The following is a 19,754-nucleotide window of genomic DNA, read 5'->3' as shown; positions in this document are numbered from 1 at the left end:
ATATTAAGTCCTCTTGGGAGAATTTTAAATGTTTACAGGTTCTTTAAAGAGGGGATAACATTTAAACCTAAAGGAATATTACCTAATTAAAACAGAAAAGTAAAAATCTACTTAAGGAAGAAATCATCGCAAAATCCGCTTTTGTCTACGACAGTTAAAAGCACCTGAGACCCGCTTGCCTAGACTTTTCTACTCTCCCCTCTCCTGGACTGAACATGCTCCTTTCTCTATCAATACTGAGGATCTCCAGATCCTTCCCCTACACATTTCTATTTTACTTGACATTTCCTAAAATTTCGTAGAAACTCATTGACCCTTGTTTCTTCATCTCAGGTTCATTTTCAGTCCGTGGTAGGGGACTCCATCCCTGCCCATCCCAAAGTGAACATGGACCAGTGGTTTGATAGATCCGATTGGTGCTTGTTAACCGACGCTCTAGAACTCTCGACAGCATGCAGCATCATCGTCTCCTCCCTCATGCTTGAAATGCACCCTGTTCATGGCTCCTGTGATGCATCTGGCTTTGCTTCTACTCCTCCTCTCTCCTTTTTAGTGTGTGTGTGTGTGTGTGTGTGTGTGTGTGTGTGTGTGTTCCTTCCCTTTTTCCTTCTATTTTAGTGAATGCCATTGTCTCCCTCTGGTTTCTAGACCCCAAATCCTTGCATCATCATTGACCATGCTCATCTTCATCACCAACATCTACATCCTTAAGGATACCTACTGGTTTCCCCCATATGGTTCTGTTCACACTGCTCTTATGTCTAGTCCTATCTACCATCACCGTTCCCTGGAAAATACTGTGGGTTCTCTGCTTCCACTCAATACTCCTCCAAATGCTGAGGAAAGGGTGCTCAATTGGAACGTACACCAACTCATCTCTTTTGGTAACTGACAAGCCTAAAGTGATTTTCCTAAATCCTTAACATCCGATCTCTGACTTTTACATTCAAGGTCCCAGTCTTGATGGTATTTGGGTTTCTTGAATAGCCAGTCTTGTTTCCCACCTAGGGGGCCCTGTAAATGCTATTTCCCTGGCTACAATGCTCTCTGCGCTTAGTTGCCTGGGTAATACCAATTAATTCTTGCCTAGCCAACACCAGCTAATTCTTCAGAACTCAGCTCCAAACTAGATAAAATGTCACTTCCTCAGGGAAGACCTCCCAGCATCATTAATATGTGTGTCTCTCTCCTCCTCATTGGGCCTTATCACCATGAAGGCAAGGTATACGTGCCCATTTTATTCACTACTTTATATGTAGCATTTTGTAGGGATGCAGAAAATATTTGTTGGCTAAATGAGTGCCTGAGTCAAAGTGAACAACCGTGGTTAACGCTCGTACGTGAGGGGCGAGAGAGTCAGCGCAGGGTCTTTAAATCTATAATTCAGATCAGGTGACGACATAGATTAAAACATGAGTGGACTCCTGTGGAGGTTTATGTAAATTTTGCCATGAGAAAGAGCTCCTCGTGGAGAATGATATTGAGAATCAAGTTAGATCACAAATAAATGCACTTACAAATCTATATCCATAGAGCTTCCAGAACTGCAAGATCCATAGTGTTAGAAAATGAGTTTTCTACTCAATATGCACGTTGTGAAGCACAATTCCTGACTCATCATTAAGTAAATTTCTAAATGTTTATTAAATGAAGACATAATCTCAAAGGAAAATAACGTGTACCTATCATCACAAATGCTACTTTCTGCTCTAAATAAGGTTTAATGATGCTTAACTTTGATCTGCTGTTGTTTCTTCTAATGGCTTTGTGATTATAACTTCATATTTTGGAAAGAGAAGCCCTTAGTGGATAATTAGCAGCAATCAGGAGAAGCTTAAATATGCCATCAAGGTAAAGTTTCTGTCAAGAATAATTTTCTTTGTAGGAAATACATGTCGTGAAGCAGGCCGAAGGCTCACATCCAGCACAGAGGAGTTCTGAGAACCATCTCGCTGGGACATTTCTCTCTGGCCCACCCCCTCCCCCCACCCCCCACGGGTCACCCATGCTGAGAACTCACCACGGTGCTTCTGCAAGTGATGCTCTGTACCTTTTGTAGACCATCCTGCATCTGAGGCCTGATTATGCTACCAGCTAGTGAGTTTCTCACAACTGACCTTCTAAATGTCTCAACTGAATTGATGTTTACAGCCAGGTCTACTTTTCTTCTTCTTCTTCTTATTTTTTTTTTCTAACCCAAATAGGCATAGTCAATGACACAACACCAACAATAATTTCACATGGATAAATAAAGTGATCATGTTAGAAATACTAATCTCATCTTTAGTGGGTTCTGCAAAATCAAGGAGATCTTAAAAAAATAAAGCTTTCACGATGGAGTCAATCAACATCTCCGTTCTAAATGGTATAGATTTTGGAATCTATATAGAAATTGAGAGTCAGGGGATCCCTGGGTGGCTCAGTGGTTTAGCGCCTGCCTTCGACCCAGGGTGTGATCTTGGAGTCCCAGGATCGAGTCCCACATGGGGCTCCCGGCATGGAGCCTGCTTCTCCCTCTGCCTGTGTCTCTGCCTCTCTCTCTCTCTCTCTTTAAAAAAAAAAAAGAAAAGAAAAAAGAAAAAAGAAATTGAGAGTCATTACAATTATCCAGGGAATTTAGACAATTAGAGCATGTCCATGGCCCTTGAAATGGCAAACCTTAGAAGTTCCTTAAATACTCATGAGATAAAGGGACAAGGTACTTAAGGGGAAGAGATCTAATAAAGAGACAACAGCATTGACACAAATAGATATTTCATTGTGTTAGTTCAAGCTTTGCCTCTGAGTGATAGGATACCTAATTAAAATGATACTTTCAACTTCAGAAATCTTCAGATATTAAGTACTTATTAGAAAGCTAGAAGATGATAACAGTGTAAAGGGGATAACAAAGATTTCTGCCAGAATGAATATATATATACGTATTTGGCTATTTTGTGGAATAAAGTTACATTTACCAATTTCTCTAGAATTAGGATCAATGATTTTAGACATTTTTTTCATCAAGGTATTCCCATCTTCTAAGTAATAATCACTCTTATGGAAGGTGGGTTGTGCATTCATTTGGGTTTAATATTACTTGAACTAAAAAAAATTTTTTTTAAGGATTTTATTTATTCATGAGACACACACAGAGAGAGGCAGAGACACAGACAGAGGGAGAAGCAGGCTCCCTGTGGGGAGCCCGATGTGGGACTCGATCCCCGGACCCTGGGATCACACCCTGGGCTGAAGGCAGGTGCTCAACCGCTGAGCCACACGTGTGCCCTGAACTAAAAAAAATTTAATCTCTACTAGTCAACTTCTATTCGTGTATAAATATAACTAAGTTCCAGTCTATCAAATGTATGGTTCAAATAACAATATCTTGAGCCACTTAGATGGAAATAGTCATTTTATTGCCCGTCTTTACTCTTTAATCATGATTTCCCCCCCCCCCTTTTTTTTTTAAGTAGGCTCCATGTCTAGTACAGAACCCAAGGTTGGGCTTGAACTCACAACCCTGAGATCAAGACCTCAGCTGACTTTTACAGAGAGTCAGTGCAAGGTCTTTAAGTCTGTATTTCAGATCAAGAGATGTAGATTGTAAATTAAAACACATGACTGTACTCATCTGAGCCACCCAGGTGCCTCTAAATCTTCTTTTCACTAAATGTTACCATTTTTACAAAAATTATGTTTATGGATATTTTCCAGGCTAGTTTAAATTTCAGGATATGCTGCCAAAGAGAGAGTAGTCTGTCTACATCAGAGTAAAGACTTCCTGCCCATGAAGTTTTACATAATCAATATGCAGTAATTAGCTATGAATCCCAAGCCATTTATCAAATGCACTAAGATATACTTCCAGCGATTACTTCTACCAACAATATCCTTCGTTTTTATAGCCCTTTGTAATGTACAAAGTAATTCTACTGCCATCAATTAAATCACAGAAATATCATTTTAAAGGTAAGATAAGGACATTGAGAGGCACTGTTAACTCATGACCGAGATCACTTGGTTGGAAATGACAGAGGCAGAAACAGGACCCGAGGCTTCTGCCCCATGTTCAGAATCATATTTTTCATATCGATTCCCTTCCAATGATAAGTACCCTCACCCTTCCTGTCTTGTAATTGTCTGAACTGGACTTCAGTGTTTTTATTTACCTTGTTACTTTTGATGGAAGCATGTGCAAGTGAACCCACAAATACCAGGACTCATGAGATGCCCACACGGTTATCTTTATAAAGCCAGTGGGACATTGAGAAGGACAGGGCCAATTCAGGACACTTGCCCATCACTGACTGGTTTTAAGCCCATGACTGGACTCAACTTTGGGCAAATGGGAGTTATAAAAAACTTTCATTAGAACAATCTAAAATTTAAAATTTAGCAAGAAACAGAAACAGACCAAAGAATGCTTTACTTTAAAAGACCTCTGACTTTTTCTAATAAAAGTATTTAGACAGTTGCTCATGCAGATTTTAGATAAATTTTGAAGATTACCACCAGTTATATACACAAAACATATATGATGTGATATATATGTACATGAAATGACCCATGGCAATCTTAATAGAATATATATATACATACTCAAGAAAAAACATGCTAACATAGATTATAAATATTAGCTTTTATGCAGCAACTGTGCCTCTAAGGATCAAGTCCAGTAATAACAAAGGGAGTTTTAGGATTCTTAAAACTGGTAAGGATCTTAAATGGCCTGTCTTCCACCTCAGTAGGATTAGTGCCACTACCAGAAACTAAAGTCTAAACTTAGCATAAATGTGTATTTTAATCTATTGTAGAAAACCAGAAAATTAATATCTATCATCCACAGTACAGGCAATCCCCATGACCGTGTGGAGTTTGGTGTTAACACCAGCTGGTGCAATTGCAAATCTCTGCAGAGGCCCTGCCACCGTCTAAGCTCAGGATAGAGGTCTGTGTCCCTCCAATGAGCAAAGGAAATGAAAGTAAATATACAGAGAAAAAACCATGATTATATTTAGACAACTTGGAAAATAATAGAATTTTATCAGCCAAAATGAACTATAGTACCTAATTTTTTTATGTCTAGGCCCAATTTTTAATCTTAGATTTTCAAGTCAAAAGCACTTTTTTTTTTTTTTTTTTTGCCTTTGGGGTTACTACAAAACCAAGCAAATTCTGCCTCTGAACTATCTCCTTACTGATACATTTTTGTCAGTTTAATCCTTCAGGTGTCCTGTGAGATATCAATATTGACTTGCTTATACTTAAATCGGTTCAGTGGAGAAAAGAGGGGAGGATTATAAAGATTATCACTTTTTAAAAGTAACCTATAAGTTTTTTTCAGCAAAGACCAATCTCACATAATTTCAAGTCTTTATCAAAAAAATTCAAGCTTTGTCTTAAAGGTAGAAATATTAGTAGATAAAAATTGTATTTTGTTATACAGAAATGATAATTAATGGGATACGTACTGTCTCATCTCATTCTGATACCTTCATGCCACTGCAGTTCAATGTAAAGCAACAATCTATTTGTAACAGGAAATATTTCCAGCCTTATTATTTTCCATATAATTGAACTATTGAACGCAACAACCACTATTCATTCAGAAAGTATTTCCTATGGGAGAAATAATGTGTTCGGATTCAATTATTTATATTGGATTTTACACTTACCATTTTCCCTTGTTGAGATTATTTTCCTCCCAAAAATTAAGATTTTGTGTTTAAGAAGACGCATATTAAGCCTACTATGTAATCATTACCTTAAAATTTCCTTTTCCCCCCCTTCTTAAGCAGTTAGTTTCTTACTGTCAGAGTGTTGGGCTTTGTTAAGTACCACAAAACAATCTTATTTTTATTCAAAATCAATTTTTAAAAATCAAGATTGAGGTCAAAGGGGGGGAAAAAACCCATCACTTACTTTGCTTTAGCTTCTGCATCTTCATATGCTTTATTGGAAACATCATCCAGTCCTCCAATCAAATGCTTGAAAGAGCTGGTGGGAAAAACACAGACATTAGGATAAACCCTCTACAGAGTCGTTATAATGACAACCTAGTCAACCGTATACTGAAACAATCTAAAAGGATCTAAGTAAAACTGAATTCAAGCATTTAATTCAGATACATGATTAAGAAACACACTACCAGATAGTGATAATGAACTCTGAGAGCAGTGACCCCTTCCGTCTTGTTTGGGTCTATGGTTCCCAACACCTAGAACTGTATCTGGCCAAAGCAGAGGTCCAAAAGAAAGGATGGAATAAAGTCTGTGACACATGAAATGATATATCACAAAGTTAATGGGTCACTTCTACTAGGGAAATAACAACATGATCCACCAGTTACGGAATGTCTACCGTATGCACTATCCTTTCAATTATCTTGAACATATAGTAATTCCAAGTCTCTAACACACTGTAAAAGACAAGCATCACTATTGCCACCTAACAGAATTGTAAACTAATCTTCAAGGGCAAAATACATATGCAGAAGAGAGGGAAAGAACAGAAGAGAATTATAGGAATGTCAACTCCTATAGGATACTATAGGGTTAGCCCAAAATGAACACACACACACACACACACACACACACATACACACACACACACGACAATCACCCTCGAAAATTACTGAAATGCAACCACAGTAACCCCCAACGCTACCAAAGTCGACTGAACAGAGGACCAAAGGCAAAGTGTATCTTCAAAGTGTTCACATAATAATCAGGGCCCTGCCTTACAGGGGCTTGCCTGCTGGGTAATAACAAATAGTTACAAGCAGTCCCGTGAGTCGGTATTATCTCCACTGCATAGATGAGGGTAGTAAGGCACGAGAGGGTAAGGAACTGATGTCAAGTCACACAGCCAGGAGGAGTGAAGGCTGATGGGGAAGGAGGCCAGCATTCTCCCCCAGACCCTGGAAACCTGCGCTGTGGCTCCTATTCAAATCACTGTGCCTTGATGCCGACCATCAAATCTCTAGCAATGTCTAACATGTATATGGAAAATGGGAAAGTGCTGTAAGAAATCACATCCTAGTTTTCAATCTCTATAATCTCAAAGCCTGGAAATGCTTTTGTGTCTTGTATTAAATAACAAAAGACGCCTGATCAGATCCTGAAACACAGGGTATTTGTCAATGTAAGTTTAAATGTTGTTTAACCACTTTCACAGGCACTGTTTTGTCTTTTTTTTTTTTTTTTGAGAGTTTGTGTGTGTGTGTGTGTGGGGGGTCAAATGTGTAGAGAGGAACTTGGTGGTTGCTTGGGGGCCCAGCTGAAAGGAGGTGGGGCAGCCATGAACTCCGGCTTTTGGGTAGTGATCTCATCTGGAGGACAGGGTAACTGGAACACTGAGCTAAACCACAGAAGATTTCTAATCCAAAAAGGGACCTAAAAGATGTGACAAGAGGCAAAAGAATCGAGCACCACAGAGGGTCAAGTTTTCTGTGATGAATTGCGGTCCTGAACACCAAGTGAGTGGAGGCTGCAGTTGGCAATGGTCCTTAGACAACTTTCAAAAACATATAATGATCAAATAAATGATTAATAATGATTCTTGAGATTAATTTTCAAATGGGATTTTTTCCATTGTTCTTTAAATAGCAAAATTCCCCCACCTTCCATAGAATGCCTCCATCATGATTTAGAGAAACTCTCTGAGGCTAGATGAGTTTCCACTGTTGAGTAAAACACAGTATTTTGCTGTGAAAATCAGTAATATCTGGTTGATTTTCTGTTTCCATGGATAATATAAAATTTAACCACAGAAGGTGTAAGTTACGTGTGCAGGATGACTCCAGTTCTGCAGCACATCCAGGACCATAGTCCATGTCCCCTTATCCCCACTCCTGTCCTCTACAATACCTACAATACTCAGATATTTTTTTAATATGACCACATCCAAAACCATTTGAAAAGGCAATGACAGGAACCCAAAAGCATAATGTGGTAAAACAAAAAAGCAACAACCCCTAAAACAGCTTTTCAAAGCCATTCAGACAGTGTTCTTAAATTTTTAACACTCATAGTCATTTTGAGTTTAAGTAGTTAAAAAAAAAACTTCCTCTTTGCATCTAATTGGACTTAAATATATCATAAGCAGGATGGGATATTATTTAGATTTAGAGGGTGAATGGATGACAAATGAGATAAGGATGAAAGCTTTGTAATGTAAGAGAATCTGTCCATCCTAGTAGGTTTGGTTAAAACAACATGGATCACTTTTTGAAAAGGCAGTTTGAAAGTCCTATTCACAAAATGTACAAATGTAAACCCCTACATCTGGTGGAGCTCTACAGCGTTTAAAAAGCAGAAACCATCTAATCATAGAAATGAGTTTAAAAGTAAGTAGAGCCTGATTGGGGGGGGGGGGGGAAACACGTTTAGAATGGTTATGAGCTCTTTTTATCCACTTTTGTTAAAGCTTAGTCATATCCAATGACAAGTATCACATTTAAAAAGAATGAACAAAAGAAGTATTTCAAGTGTGACTTTCTCATGTAACTTTTCTTAAGTATCCTTGATTTAAAATATGAGTTTTCTTGGGGTGCTAATGCTTATTTCTTAAAAAATTTTTAACTTAAATTCTGTACTTCTTAGATTTAAAAAATGAAGGGAATGATATGAACTCACAAGAGGCCCCTATCTTGATATGATAGGAACTTATTTTTGAAATAAATTTCCTCTAATTAAGGAAAATGCTTTTCATTTAAAATGTAATCAATTTATTATGGAAAAGCTTTTTTTAAAAAACGATTTTATTTATTTGAGAGACAGCGAGAGTGAGCACACGTGCCAGCAGAGGGAGGGGCAGAGGGAGAAGGGAGAGATAATCCCACCACCCTGAGATCATGACCTGAGCCGTAATCAAGAATCAGATGCTTAACTGACTGAGCCACCCACGTGCCCCTATTACAGAAAACTTTTAAAAATTGAGAGAAGAAATTAAGAAATCACTCATTGTTCTCTAACCACAAATAACTAATGGGAATATCTTTACGTATTTCTTTTTTACTTTATTTTAGGTAGAGTTTTATTGTTGTCGTGCATAGACTTGTAATGTCTATTTAAAGCATCTATGACATTATGATAGATGATTTAATATCTATGATTTAATATCTTGATTTTTAACTTCATATTATAGAATTTAAGTGTACAGTTTTATTTTTTTAAAAACTTTACAAGCACTATTTTCATGGACATATAATAGTACATTACGTGTACATGCATCGTGAAATACCTACCTATCCACCTACAGAGGCAGAGCCCAATACACATATGCACACACGTATACAGGTGAAGCAGGGGTGTGGCACCCATGTACAAAAATATTTGTGTTTACACTGTTATAGATTAAACGTAACGGAATTTCTTTTTAAAGTAAAATACCCAGGACTATAATCTTGTCTTTGAAATTGGAACCACACGTCCTTCGCAAATGATCTTTATTTAGAAAGCAATCCTGGCCAAGCGACGTTCTTTCAAACCCAGAACAAAGCCATCCTGCTAATGGTCTAAGCATCCTCAAACAGTAAAGTCAACCGTTATGCTTAACTAAAAGTTGAAGAAAATGTAGAATTTTTAAGCTGTGTTAAGTTCCAAGTGGCTGCTTCTATGGATCCCTGAAATGAATAATTTAAGAATCTTAGTAAGTTTAATTGATGGTATTATAGAATTTATCATTCCTGGTGCAAGCATGAACTAATTAGTGTTGCATTTTTCCCTCTCACAGATATTCTGCAGGAACACCTGCCATCTGTATGGCCCCTTATCAAAGAGGCATTGGAAAAGTATTACTATAGGTATCAGGTGTCTTTTTAAATATTTATCAAGTCCGATGACATTTCTTGACTATTAAAAGGAAAGATTTTCGCTGTTCTACTCATAAAGGGATTATAACACAATGTTTTACAAACTTTTAACAGCTAATGAGCAAAAACTATAAAATATTTTTTATCATTTATAACAAGGATGGAAGACCAGAAGACTTTTAGATCTGTTTATAGATAAAATCAACAGTTTATGTGTGAGTTGTATTTCAGCACTGTAAAATAAAAGAACCCATTTCACATATATGCCAGACATACTCTGGAATAAATGAAGAAGACATTAATGATCTTCACTCATTAATTAAATTGGAATAAATTCACTCATTAATTAAAGTGTGACTTTCACTCCGTGTATTTCAACAGCAAAATTTATTGCATGCTGAGGCAGTATCAGGCAACTTTCCTCTTGCTTTTCATGGGATGTGAAATCTGGTTTTAACAAGTCTTCACAACACTTAGAGGGGGCGGATAAAATGTGATTAGTTGAACACACAGAGGTAGGGAGAGATCAGATGGGAAATCCCTTTTAGGTATAATTCTGGTAGTTTGAACACATGTGCAAGAATGTGGGTGGAAAAGAAAGGAAAGAGGACAGAAAAAGGGATGAAGGAAGGAGAAAAGTCTGGATCTAGGAAAGGAGGAGAAAGGAAGACAGGAAAGGGGGCGGAAATGTTATGTTCACATCGAGAATGGTATTTGCAGAAATTTTCCTTCAAAAGTATCAGTTAAAAGGCCACATTTCCTATGGAATTTTTCTGTTTTAGAACATTATGGTGACAGTAACTCAGTGGGTAATGATTTCAGTTATTAAGATGCTTTCATTATTAAGCCAAAACATCCTTTTGAAGGGAGCTGATTACTCAGTGGTATGTCTAAAAAGTGTATAATTTTGTTCTTCGGTTGTGATATGATGAGACTTCATCTAGAGAGAAATGGGCTATTATATTATTAGAAAACCAGTCCAAATGCCAGAGATGAGCTTTACCATGCTGCTAAAAAGTGACAGCATTTACATTTCACTTTACAGTTTATATAGCACTTTCTTCATTAATAAATTTTTTATGTGCTCAGTAATACATATTAATTGATTTAGTCTTCATGGTCTTTTCTCCTCTTTTCCACTAAATTGGGGATCTTGTATAAAAGTGCTTAGAATAATTTTTTTTCTCAAGTTGAAAATAAGGTGGGAGATCTCAAAACTTATAACAGTTTTTTTCTTGATTATATTTTTAAATAAGATGCTATTCTATTCTTAACAGTTAAAGAAGTTTGTAAGTCAAAACGAGCCAAAGGTAATATCTTAAAAACCAGACATGACTGCAAATACTTCAACAATGCTAAGCAAATTTTTGCCAAGCATTATCTGAAGTCTTGATAAAACTCTCTTTGACAGGTAATATATGATTATACCCATTACACTTTCTTCACCTGAATCTTGGCTAAAGCTTTAAAAATATATTGTATTGTATAATGTATTAAATAAAATACAAAGTGTTTCGAATTAGTTGGGACATTTGTTACTTAGCTAAGTCCAGGCTATTAGAGGCATCCTCCATTACTTCGGTACATTTATTGAGAAAATCTGCTAATTCACTTTGTGGCTTCAAAAAAAGGCTCTTTGTTACTTTTGTTTGATTCTTTTATTCATAACTAGAGTCATAATTACCAATGGTTTACCTTATCAAGCACCATATGAATATATATTTCATTAGAGGGAAAAGGATCCCCAAGTATAATAAAACCAACCAGCATTCATATCCTTCCAAATATCTACTCACCCACCCATCCTTTGTCTATTCAGACTCACTTTTGTGCTTGTGCCATACCTATTATCTCTAAGGAATGACTCAAGCTACTGTGGATGATACAAAAAGAATAAGATATACCCTCAAGAAATGTACAGCTTTCTAATAGAGATAAGAAACAATTATCATACAAGGTGGGAAGGGAAGAATGGTTGAATGCTATCACAAGGAAGATTCCAGGCACGTGAAGGCAAAATCAGTTAAGTGTCAACTCTTGGTTTCTGCTCAGGTCATGATCTCAGGGTCCTGAGATGGAGCCCCATGTCAGGCTCCATGCCGAGCTCAGAGTCTGCTTGAATTTCTCTCTCCTTCTCCCTCTGCTCCTATACTTCATGCTCAAGCTTGCTTGCTCTCTCTCTCCCTCTCAAATAAATAAATAAATAAATAAATACATACATACATACATATATAAATCTTTTTTAAAAAAAGGCAGGCTCTAATATCTATAAAAATAATGTTATCTATTCAGAATTAGACAGGGTAGTAATTTAAGAGAAAGTCATTAACACATTTATGAGCAAAGTTTCCTTATCAATTTTTTTTATTCTGCACATGTTATTCTACACATGTTTATATATTTCATTCTGCACATGTTATATAAAATTAAAATTACACATACCAAAGTGTCAGACATTTGTCTCTATGTTTCCTTTGTAACAATAACCCCTTATCTATCATGGGCTACAAGGGATTAATCAACAAGCCTCAAGAAACCATCAATTCTCGCTTGAAGTATCCATCTTCTCACTTCAGGTCCATAGCATGTGGGGGTTTCTAGCCTGAAACTATATCTGACATCTGGTTCTTACTTCAGGGCCATGCAATTCTTTACTCCTATCCTTCAACTGTCTCAAATGGGACATCTCAATGGGGTTTATTTATTACAGAAAAGTGATGACAAATAATACACCTTAAATTTAAACCATTTCCAGATTCTAATTATATGCTTTAAATGAATCAAAAGCTGAAAGTAATGATCCAGGTGCAAAAAAACAACAAAAAAAAAAGTTACCAAAGAAATCAAAGAGTAAGGACTGATCTCAGGGACTCTCTCAATTCATTAATGATTCTGGAGAAACAAAAATCCATGTTGCGTTAACCACATTTTTGTGTCTCATATGTCTGCACAATTAGTCTTCTCCACAGCAGAGTCTTGTTGAGTTGTCTAGGCTTATTATCTGTCAACTGACATAGACTAACTTTGGATTTTAAGATTTACTTTTTGTGTGTGTGTGTGTGTGTGTGTGTGATCCTAACAGTAAGATGTTGAAAATTTGAAAGGGATTAAAAACCCCAAGGAATAAAAGATTACTCGTAATCTATAGCCCTGAGCTAAGTATTCATATTTTGGTACATATTCCTCTAGACATTTAAAATTCTATTTCAGAGTTGGAACTGTATTGTTTTAGTACTTACTTGACTTCAGGCTGTGTCTGCTTATACAAAAGCCAACTCAATGGTTAAATGAAAACAAACAAACAAACAATAGTGTAGGACATCCTTGGTTATATAGAAATAAACTATGAACTAAATTTCTCAATCTCATTGATTTGCTTATTTAATAATTTTACCGTTGAAACATTTGCAATAGTTTCTTGCTTGAGGTTTTATTTTTCTTACTCTTTTGGACTTTCAATCTTTAACTATGAAGACTATGTTCCACCTTAATAAAGAATGTAATAAAAGAAAGCCTGTGTTTTAAAAGCTATATTTTGAGATATTTCCCACAAAACCATTATGAGTTTATAAATATTATACCCAAGATTCCTATATGTATTTTACCTCTATCTGAGCCTGACTGAATTCAAGAATCTTTTGTAGACCAGCACTTCTCAAAGTATGATTGGTAAACTCTCACTGGTCTATGAAGAGATTAGTAGAGAAGCTTAGAAAATTTTTCTAAATTCAGAAAATTTTATAGTAACTTGACATTACTGAGACATTCACAGGTGAAATCAGTGGACTCACATTTTTTTAAAAACTGGTCAGAGACCTTGTTTAATTGTTGCCACATTCATGAGGTGAGAAACATTTGGTAAAAACTACATAGATGTCAGACACAGAAGAGCAATGTTAAATGTGTGATATCGTAAGATTAGTTTGCTAATTGTAGCCCCAAATGTACGAATTCCAGAATCTATTTCTTTCACCAAGAGATAATTTAAATGTAACCCTAACTCTACAGGATAAATGGATGGAACTGAGTGTTAATGAAGGATTAATGAAAACAGAACATCATGTGTTCCATTTTTGGGGAAAGATAAAAACAAATATCCTGAGTATCTTGAAATTGCCTTAAAAACAACTTCTTGCATTTCTAACAAGACATCTTTTTGAGACTAGTTTCTTTATTCAGTGTATTAAACAAAACACAAAACAGTTTAGATACATCATTCCCTGCAAATGGCATTTCCATCAATCCAATGTAGATTAGAAAAGGAACATGTGGCCCATTGGAATAAATATTGACATATATACTATTTTCTAAAAGTAGACCTATTGCAGCCAGAGCAGAGAATGGCTGTGTCACATATAAATTTTGGTTTTGACTACAAATACTCATAATAACCATTCTCCACCTTAATGCTTATACACACACTTCCAATGACAATGTGATAAACTTTTGTGATTCTTTTCTTTTTATACAGTGTTACATTTGTTCTGGTATTTTTACTGAAACATGATTTTATGTATGTTCAATCTAATAGTTTCTAAAAGCAGGCATTTATCTTTTTCCATTTTATTTTATCTTACAGAAGTATCTGTTTATGATGGATTGGAAATCCAAAAAAAAATTGGTCCTGAGCATAGATTCTTGGAGTAGCATCGTCTTAGATCATTCACTCTCTCACACCCTTTTACGTGCCCCTATCTAAATCCTACCCGATACCCTGTGTTTGTCTTTTTAGAGTACTTATTGCATGCTTCTGGATTTGGCCAATTTTTGGTCAGTCTCCTTCACTAGATACTGAACTCTTTGGTATCCAGGGTTTTTTAATTTTTTTTGTTGTTTTCATTTTTTTTTTCTTTCTTTTTTAACCGTGTATCCCTGTGCTAGTGAAGCACCTACACAGAACTCACTCAATAATAAATGCATATTGAAGAAATTAATGAAGTGGTTATTATTTTATCAACTTCTGTAATACTTAAAAGAGATCCCTAGTCTTGGAATTTAATCATCTTATATGTGATGAGCTTTCTTTTCTTTGTGAAATGGAGAAATATATTAAAATTCTATATATTTCCAGTAGGAAGTAGAATGAATGGCATATTAAAGAATTTATAGCTACAAATAATAAATATTAACATACTAACACAACTACAATATAAAATATTTATGAAAAGCACAGGTGCATTAATAATAGAATGCACGGCGACATAACAGGGAGCAATCACTGACTATGCCAATCCCATCTGTCTATAATTGGTGAAGAACTCTATTGTACCTGGGAGTAAAGAAAGTCAAAAGAAACACACACACCCTGGGCACCTGCTGGGTCACTCCAGGTAGTGTGGGAAGTAGCCTGGGAAATGGGAATGCACGTCCCTGGGTAATGAAGACTTCTCTCCAACAGGCCCAGGGACCCTTGTTTACTGTCATATCTCAGATGGTGTCACTAATGTGGGAGAGCCTCTATTAGCCTCTGCATGGTTAGTGTTTTCCAGAACAGAAAACCTTACTTACTCTTTCCAGGGCTTAGTCTAGAGATCAGGGGTCAGCAAACTTACGCCTGTAGACCAACGCTGGCCCACGGCCTGTCTTGTAAATAAAGTTCTACTGAAACACAACCACACTCACTCCTTCATATGTTGTCTGTGGTTGCTTTTACACAGAACAGCAGAGTTGACTACTGGTAACAGAGCATGGCCTACAGAGCTAAAAATCATTACTATGTGGCCTTTTACAGAAAAGGTTCGCATACCTCTGTTCTAGAACTTCCTTTGTTCCTCACCCAACCACCCCACATAAAATCCGACACTAAGTCCTGTGATTCTACCTTCAATAATTCTCTATTCCCCTTTGGTTCCAGCCACCATTTGCTCTTTTGAGAATTGCTATAATTGCCCCTTTCCTTACCTACTAGGTAGGGTAAACTTTTTTTTTTTTTTTTTTTTTTTTGGCAGGGTAAACTTTTAAACACATAATTTAATCATCTTAAACATCATGATCAGGCCTCTCCTCTCTGATCTTTCTGCCTGGTATCTCCTACCATTAAGCTCCCTGTGACCTGTAGAATGTGTTGAGCTTGCATCTACCCCAGGGCCTTTGTCTTCTGCCTGGATCATTCTTTCTCTAGATTTCTTTTCTTTTTTTTTTTTTTTTAAAGATTGTATTTATTTACCTGAGAGAGAGAGAGAGACAGAGAAGAGGAAAAATCAGACGGAGAGGGAGATAATAGCCAGCAGACTCTCCACTGAGCATGGAGCCCAACACAGGGCTTGATCTCAAAACCCTGAGATCATGACCTGAGCCGAAATCAAGAGTCGGACACTTTACCTGATGGAGCCACCCAGGGCCCCTTGCATGGCTTTTTCTTAATGCCATTCAGGTCTCAGCTCAAGTGTGTCCTCTTTAGACAGATCTTCTCTGACCAACCAACAAAGTAAACGCTCTAAATCCTCACTTAACATGACAATCATTTTGACCCATTTTATTTTAATCCCACAGTTTATCACTTGCTAAAAAATTTGTTTAAAAACTGCTATCTTTCTTACACTAGAATTAAGTCTCCTGAGATTGAGGACCTAGTCCATCTTATTTATCAAGAACTCTTTAGGAACTAGGATATTGCCTGATGTACGAGAGAAATTTGAAATGAATTAGTGAATAGATGATGGATGGATCATTCATTCATTCATTTATTCACTCACTGTGTGTGACCAGAAGACAGGCAAACAGTTAAGTCTTTTGAAGCAAAGTTTTATTTAAAATTCATGGCTTATGAGTTGAAAGTCCTGTATCTGTGTGCCTCTTTGAACATCCACCTATATGAATAATGAATTTTTAGGACAAAGGTTTTTATTTAAATGAACTCCTTATCTAAATTTTGGATCCTGATGAAGACATACGTTAGTATAAATATGACTGATTTGGTTTGCAACACTTAGCGATTTATCATTGAATTACATCTAGGACATTAAATGAGAGTAATTATTTTAGATTATAATGGAAGTTATGTCCACGAATCCCAATCGCAATTAAAGTGAAAGAAAGGACTGAAAAATGTGGCACAAATTTCACTGTCAATTAAACAGGAGATATTAGAATCAAATCTCATGTGATAGGTTAGCCTTTTAGGTTGAGGGGAAAATATGCTTCTAAGAATAGATTGCCCTAAAATGACAAATTCATTGGTTTCATTTTCTTAAAAAAAAAAAATATCCCAACTATACTTAAATCAGACAGTTCACACAATGGATAGATTTTGTGAGGTTCAGCAGTATTTTAAGTACGTGTTGGAAACTCTCTTTTATTGATCATAGCAAATACGTACCAACAAAGGTGAAAATAATAATTATTCTTTCTGCTATTGATTTTCTGGGGCAAAAATACATGACATGAAAGCCAATGATGATGTCTTATATATAAGATGTCTCATATAGTTTTGATACTTTCACTAAAACAATCCACTTTCCCCAATGAAAACAAAATATGAGTAACCAAATAACTTTCCCCATAATGCTGTAGATTCTCAATTCTAAGACCACTTTGATATCTGTTTTCCCAATTACTATAGACATTTCTCTTTCGTATTTTCCTATTCTCAAAGTAGAATCTATGGCAACAGGGGATATTTTATCTATTAAATATTTTCAAACTTATCCCCTTAGAAATTATTTACAATTTATAAATCCACATAACTGACAAAATTTTTTGAATCAAAATTGTCTAAAACTAAATAAGCCACATTAAAAACCATAAAAATCCATGGCTGATATATTTTAGTTTACCTAGATGTATCAATTATGTCAGAATACCAGTTAAAACAATTTGCTCTTTTGTAATGGGCTATTTAAAAATTGCCTCTAAAAACCTTAGGAAAATGACCTGGGAACATAGAATTCTATGAAAGCCATTTAACTGTTTTCAAGCAAATTAAGTGGTCATTATCTGGGGCTAGGACTCGGTACCAATTATCTGCTATTTCTCAAGTCCTTCCTTCATGGTCAACCCAATTCTTTAAAAGATATATTTCTTATTTCTATTTGTATTTTTTAAAGATTTATTTATTTTAGAGAGAGCGTGAGCGAGCGAGCGAGCAAGCACATAAGAGTATGAGTGGGAGGGGCAAAGGGAGAGGGAAACTCTCCAGAAGACTCCATACTCAGCTTGGAGCCCCATGTGGGGCTTGACCCCATGACCCTGAGATCACCACCTGAGCCAAAACCACCCAGGTGCCCCAGAAATAGGTTTTATTTTAACAGACCATCTTATTTCTTCTATTGCTTATCTATAGCGGTTCCAATGAGGAAGCACATGAGTCTGCTAGGGCTGCCATAAGAAACTATTACAGATGGGTGGTGGAAGCAACAGAAATCTACTTTTTCACAGTTTTGTGGGGTGGGGGTCCTAGATTGAGGGGTGGTTTCTGGTGCAGCCTTTCCTCCTGACCCACAGATAGGCACTTCTCAGTGTGTCCTCAGGGGCCTTCCCCATACGTGCACACCCTGCTGACCCTCTGCCTCTTCCCACAGGGACACCAGTCCTCTGAGGTGAGGACTGACCTCATCTCTGACCTTGTCACCCTCCATTACCCTATAAAAGCTCCCTCTCCAAATGCAGTCAGGCTTGAGGGGGTGGGGGTGAGGATCTGGGAAGACAACTCAGCTCATGAAGAACTATTCAGGGTGATTTAGAAGATACATCTTCTGGAGTGTCTGTGCTATTTAAGAACATTTCCATTTCTGACTTTTGAGTGCTTCATAAAAAGTTAATGTCTTGGTTTTCATTTCTTTCCCTGGACCTCAAGTGTGGTGACATAATCATTATATTTCTCTCCCAGATAAGTGCCCCAGTTTCTTCCTAAAGCAACCCCCCTCATTACCCCTGACCACAAACTCTCACCTCTCTCCTCCAGACTCTGGCTCCGCCAGTCACAACGTTTCTTATCCCTTCACTGTCGCCCTTGGGACGTTTCCTCCCTTTCAGCCAATGCCCAGGACGGCCTCCCCAGTCCTAACAGACAACACTAATCTTTGTGACCAAATGGTCGGTTCGAAAGAACTGCTTTTCCCATCCCTCAGTGCTGTTTTTCATGGATTCTCAACCTGTGTCCACCTGGCATTCTGGTTCCACTTTTCTTTCACTTTTACTATGGCTTCCCCTCAAGGTCATCACTCATCTGCTCATAGGGAATTCCAGGGGTCTCCTTCCAGGTCCCACACTCCATGACCTGCCTGACATCCATGGCCCTGCTGGCTGGCTGCTCCGGACATAGCCTTGAAATAGGGACCGTGACAACACACCAAACTGCTTTGTGCCTTTCCCTGATGTTCACTCTGCATTCCCCCCTCCTCCTCTTCCTCTCTTCCTCCCCTCCTCCCCCTTTTCCTCCTGTTCCCCCTCATCTTCCTCCTCCTAATCCCCTTTGTTCCTTCCTCCCCTTCTCCTCTTCCTCCTCCTCCCCCTCTCCTCTCTTCCTCCCCCTCCCTCCTGTCCCCCTCCTCCTCCCCTTCTTTTCCTTTCCTCCTCCCCTCCTCTTCTTCCTTCCCTCCTCCCTTCTCCTCCTCTCCAACCCTCTTCTTCCTCCTCCCCTTCCTCCCCATCCTCCTCCCCTTCCTCCCCATCCTCCTCCTCCCCACCTCTTCTCCCCCTCATCCCACTCCCCTCCTCCCCCTCCTCCTCCATGCTACTTCTCCGCAGAAGCCGCACACACTTCTTCCTTCAACATTCCTTACAGGCAGGCGGTCACTCGACCTGAGCCCTCTGTCCTCTCTTCCCATGCAACAGAATGACTTATTTTCCTGCAATAATTATTACTGCTGACAGGTTCAGTCTCGCTTTTCTCCTGCATTATCTCGGGGAAACCTCACCGCAACTCTACGAGGAAAGTACCACGATCCCCACTTTATAGAAGGTTTACAGCAGGCTTCCTCAGACTCTGTACTTCTGACATTTGGGATCAGATCATCCT

General features: G+C 37.6%; 1 protein-coding gene across 8 annotated transcripts in view; it reads right to left on the bottom strand.

Annotated features, from left to right (window-relative positions):
• The window catches only part of PRKG1 (protein kinase cGMP-dependent 1), a 1,198,973-nt gene that overhangs the window by 110,237 nt on the left and 1,068,982 nt on the right, over positions 1-19,754 (bottom strand). For all 8 annotated transcript variants that reach the window (XM_072803730.1, XM_072803729.1, XM_072803732.1 and 5 more), the window contains one exon: positions 5,905-5,979. In XM_072803730.1, the coding sequence (XP_072659831.1) occupies positions 5,905-5,979 (75 nt within the window). The remainder of the gene's footprint in view (positions 1-5,904; positions 5,980-19,754) is intronic.

Source organism: Canis lupus, chromosome 27 (assembly GCF_048164855.1).
Source record: "Canis lupus baileyi chromosome 27, mCanLup2.hap1, whole genome shotgun sequence".
Taxonomy (NCBI): Eukaryota; Metazoa; Chordata; class Mammalia; order Carnivora; family Canidae; genus Canis; species Canis lupus.
This window is presented reverse-complemented; position numbering and strand designations above follow the sequence as displayed.